The sequence below is a fragment of the Gracilinanus agilis genome, chromosome 6 (genome assembly GCF_016433145.1).
Source record: "Gracilinanus agilis isolate LMUSP501 chromosome 6, AgileGrace, whole genome shotgun sequence".
NCBI classification, from domain to species: Eukaryota; Metazoa; Chordata; class Mammalia; order Didelphimorphia; family Didelphidae; genus Gracilinanus; species Gracilinanus agilis.
Genome location: NC_058135.1, coordinates 287,981,857 through 287,986,621, shown reverse-complemented (window position 1 = coordinate 287,986,621; position 4,765 = coordinate 287,981,857). Strand labels below are relative to the sequence as shown.

The 4,765-nt window shown below is 55.2% G+C and overlaps 1 protein-coding gene across 1 annotated transcript in view; it reads left to right on the top strand.

Moving 5' to 3' along the window:
• The first annotated feature begins 4,503 nt into the window (after window positions 1-4,503).
• CDC42BPG (CDC42 binding protein kinase gamma) overlaps window positions 4,504-4,765 on the top strand; it is an 86,812-nt gene continuing 86,550 nt past the window's right edge. The window contains exon 1 of the mRNA XM_044682024.1: window positions 4,504-4,561. Coding sequence (XP_044537959.1) covers window positions 4,504-4,561 — 58 coding nt within the window. The remainder of the gene's footprint in view (window positions 4,562-4,765) is intronic.

Genomic DNA, 4,765 nt, shown 5'->3' with positions numbered 1-4,765 from the left:
ACCCTGGGCAAGTTGCTTCTCTCTGTTTGCCTCAGTTTCCTCATCTGTCCAAGGAGCCGAGAAGGAAATGGTGAACCAGTCCAGTATCTTTGCCAAGAAAACCCCAGATGGGGTCGCGAAGAGTCGGACATGACTGAAAAATCACTGAACAACAACACGTTTGCAGAACTGACTTGTCTCATTCTGACAGCGACCAGGAAGCCGGCTCTTCTCCCAACTCTTGGGCACCTTCTTGGTTCCGCTTTGGGAGATGCCTCCACGGGCCCTGGATTGGCTGCCCGACATCCGCAGGAGAAGACAGCCATCGTGTCTCTCCTATTCAGTGGAATTGGTGCCCGGGAGAGATGCCCTGAGTCCAGGGACCTTCCTGGTCAAATTTCCTCCAAGGTCCAGATGTCCGCACCCCATCACTGCCCCCTCCAGCCTGCCAAGGGTCCAGGCATGGGGGGTCTCAGGGGTAGCTCCTCTTCCAGGACAGCTGTTTTCCTTTTCCTTTTTTTTAAATTTTTAAAAAAATTTCGAATATTTTCCCCTAGTTACATGTTTCACGTTCTTCCCCTCTCCCCCAAACCCCCCAACCTCCTTAGCCGACGCACAATTCCACTGGGTTTTACATGTAACGTTGATTCCACATTATTGATAGTTGGACTAGTTATCATACAGTGTCTACATCCCCAATCATATCCCCATCAGCTCGTGTGTTCAAGCAGTTGTTTTTCTTCTGTGTTTCTCCTCCCACAGTTCTTCCTCTGAATGTGGCTGGTTTTCTTTCTCAGAAGTCCCTCAGCCTTGCTCTGGATTCTTTCGTTGCTGCTAGTAGAGAAGCTGTTATGTTCGATTGTATCACAGTGTATCCCTCTCTGTGTACAATGTTCTCCTGGCTCTGCTCCTTTCACTCTGCATCACTTCCTGGAGGTCTTTCCAGTTCACATGGAATCCCTCCAGTTCATTATTCCTTTGAGCACAATAGTATTCCATCACCAGCATATATCATAATTTGTTCAGCCATTCCCCAATCGAAGGGCATCCCCTCATTTTCCAATTTTTTGCCACCCCAAAGAGTGTGGTTGTGAATATTTTTGTACAAGTCTTTTTCCTTATGATCTCTTTGGGGTACAAACCCAGCAGTGCTCTGGCTGGATCAAAGGGCAGGCAGTCTTTTAAAGCTCTTTGGGCATAGTTCCAAATTGTCATCCAGAGTGGTTGGACCAATTCACAACTCCACCAGCAACGCATTCATGTCCCAATTTTGCCACATCCCTCCAACATTCTCCACTTTCCTTTGCTGTCAAGTTCAGCTTTTTTTTTAAAACAGCCCTGCAAGACTTCAGGCATCACTGGCTCTATTTTTCCAAATGGGGAAACTGAGGCTGGGGAATCTCTTGCCCATTGTGGTTAGCAAGGGAGCATTAGCTTCGAGTCAGATGTTGAATGGAGGAGGGAGTCACTCAGGTGATGACTGAGGCAGGATGGAGGGAATGTTAGGGAGGAAAAGCGTTTGCTGGACCTAAGAAGCTGATTGAAAGTGAACTCACCACGCTCTCCCTTGGGTCCCAGGGTCAGGGGGCATTTGGGGAGAAGCAGCCTGCCTCCAGGGGGACAGGAGTGGTAGTGGCAAAAGAGCAGTGAGGGCCAGGCAGCGGGGGTTAAGTGACTTACCCAGGGTCACACAGCTAGGAATGTTTTGACCAGTTTTGAGGCCAGATTTGACCCCAGAACTGCCCCTCCCCCCCATATGGATTCTAAGACACAAGGAAAGGGTTAAAGAAAAGGAAGACTAGAAAGTAAGAAGGGAAGGAGGCACCCTGAGCCCGGGGCTGTGAGGGCTGGACTCTTCCCAGCATCCTCTCTTCAGATAAGGAGTGTGGGGATGTGACTCCAAGGACAGGCAGGAGGAAGAGAACAAAGTACACTAACTCCACTGGGATAGAAGGCCGGGAACAAAAGCCCAGCTGCCGGGACTGGTTCCGTTTCTGCTCACAGACCCAGAGCCAAAGGCCAAGTAGTTTGAATCAAGGCCCAGGAGATCTGTGCTGCTGGAGGCCACCCAGGCTCATGGCCCCGGATAAGTCACTGAACCTTTGTTTGCCTCAGTTTCTTCGTCTGTAAAATGGGATAATAATAGTGCCTACTAGGGCATCTAGGTGGCTCAGTAGATACAGCTAGGGATCCTAGAGAGAGCGGAGGTCTTGGGTTCAAAACTGGCTGCAGACACTTCCTAACTGCATGACCCTGGACAAGTCACTTCCCCCTTTGCCTAGCCCTTACACTCTTCTGCCCTGGAGCCAATACACTGTGTTAAAGGGGAGGATTTAAATTAAGATGACTATAGAGCTGGCCTCCACAATGGCTGGAACCCAGACGGGATACCCAAGACATCCTCTTTGTTCAAATCTGGCCTCTGATGCTTAGCTGTTGCCTCACCCCACTGGCCTCAGTTTCCCCATCGGTCAAATAGGTCAGAGAAGGAGATGGGAAATAGCTCCAGGATCTTTGCCAAGAACCCTCACACACAAGTCCCCTGTGGACCCACAAAGCCAGTGTCCTGGGGAGTGAGGCTACCCTGCCCCTGCCCAACCTTCTAACCTCCAGGCCTTTGCCCTGTCTATTCTATGGGGCCAGGATGGGCTGCCCCTTCAGCTCCAGCATTGCTTCTTTAAACATTAGAATCTGTTCGGAAGAGCAGCCAGGACAGGGCTGTGGGGGTTAGGGGACTTGTCCAGGGTCACCCAGCTAGCAAGAGTCAGATTGGAACCCAGGACCCCAGTCTGCAAACTAGGGGCTCCATGTTGCCCTTTCTGACAGGCAGCTCTTGGAGGGTACAGCCAGCACCTGGCACCCAGTGGGCATGCCCAGGGCATGGGCAGCATTGCCAGGACCTAGTCAGGGCTCAGATGGAAACTGAGGGAGGGAGGAGATACTTCCAGGTGCCAACACTCAGGGACCACATGGAAGGATGCTCTGAGTTCTAGAAGGGAAAGACCAGGGGGGAGGATCTCAGGGCAAAGGCTCTGAGGTGGGAGATGGAAGCTGAGGGGGCAGCTAGGTGGATCAATGGACAGACCCAGGCCAGGAGACAAGAGGTCCTGGGTTCAAATCAGATACTTCCTAGCTGGTTGACCCTGGGCAAGTCACTTAACCCCCACTGCCTAGCCCTTATGGCTCCCCTCAGAACCAGTACTTAGTGTGGATTCTGAGGTGGAAGGGGAGGGTTTAAAACCACCAGAAAGAAGCCAGGCCATCTCCCCTACCCAGGTCTTTGCACTAGTTGTCCCTCATGCCTGGGACACCGTCCCTCCTCAGCTCCAAATGTCCTCCGGACCCCGGGTCAGCACCAGGGATACCTGGGCAGCAGGAAAAGCAGCCCCTTGGCTCGGCCCAGGCTCCTTCCTTCGGGTCTCATCAGAGGGAACCCACAAAGTCCACTGACGGCCGTCCAACCCAGGAAGCGTTTATGAAGCAGGCTTGGGCAAGGGGCATCGGGCCAAGCCCGAAATAAGGCAATCCCGGTTATATTGGGGAACTTCCATTCTCCGGGGTGGGGGCGGGGAGCTCCCCTCAGATAAGCAGCCTCCGCGAAATACAAAGGCATCTCTGGGCAGGGGGGCGAGTGCTTAACAATGGAGAGGATATGGACATTCCTCGGGCGCCAGCCACTCCAAGAGCAGCAGAGGAAGAACATTCCAGGCTTGGGAGGTGGGGGGCCGGCGGGAGCCTCAGTATGCAAAGGCCCGGAGGTGGGAAATGAATAGAGTGGCGTTGGGGCCGGGAACGTCCAGGAGAATTGGAGCGGCATTAGTGCCCCGGTCCCGGGAGAATCCGATTCCGGGGGCTCAGGGGCTGTAGGGGCTCCCTCCGCAGGGGCTTAAAGCCGAAGGGCAGAATTAATCCGGGAACCACTTCCTCCTTTCTGAGCCTCCTCAATCCTCGTCCCGCCATCCGCCGCGGGGCAGAAGTCGGGAGAATGGCGCTTCCAGTCCAACTGGCAGCTGACCCTTCCGACCTATCCCGAGGCGTCATCTAGACCCACTCTCTCCCCCTCCCCCAACTGGGCCGGCTCTGACCCTGGTCAAGCCCAAATCTCCCTACTGGCAACTTTACCCACTGCTCCCGGCTCTGCCCTTGGGGCACCGGCGTTAGAGTCACTTAGCCCCGCCGGACCTCAGTTTCCCCTTTGGACTAGACGCGGTCCTGGAACCCGAAAACCGCTGCTCCTGCCGACTCCCATTTGTGTAACGCCTGGAGGTGGAGGAGGGGCTTCCACGTAAACATCTCTGGGAGGTCGGACACTGGAGGAAACTGAGGCGCGGAAGGGAAGGGGCCCCGGCATCGAGTCCCAGGCTGCTAACTTCAAATCCTGCACCTCCCGCGTCCCCGCACGGACCCCAAGCTCTCCCTGGTTTTTGCCCGAGACGGCGATGGCCGGAATTTCTAGGTGAAAGGGTCCTGGGGGAGGCACGTAGGGAGACGAGGCGTTAAAGTCAGTAATGGCCCGACCTGGGGATGGACTACATCTCCCAGGAGGCCCTACGCCCCTTTCCCCAAACCCGGACGCGACCAGGTCGGCCTGGGGCAAACAGAGCTCCGGGTGGGGCCGGGTTTGGGGACCTGGGGAGGGGGCGGGGGAGCCTCAGCCTGCCTCCGCCCCCAGCAAGCGCATTCGCTCAACTTCCTGAACTGGACTCGGACGCCCGCCCCGTCCCAACCCTCCTGCCACCTCCGCCTCCGCCCGGCAGCCGCTGATTGGCCGCCGGCTACCTGTCCG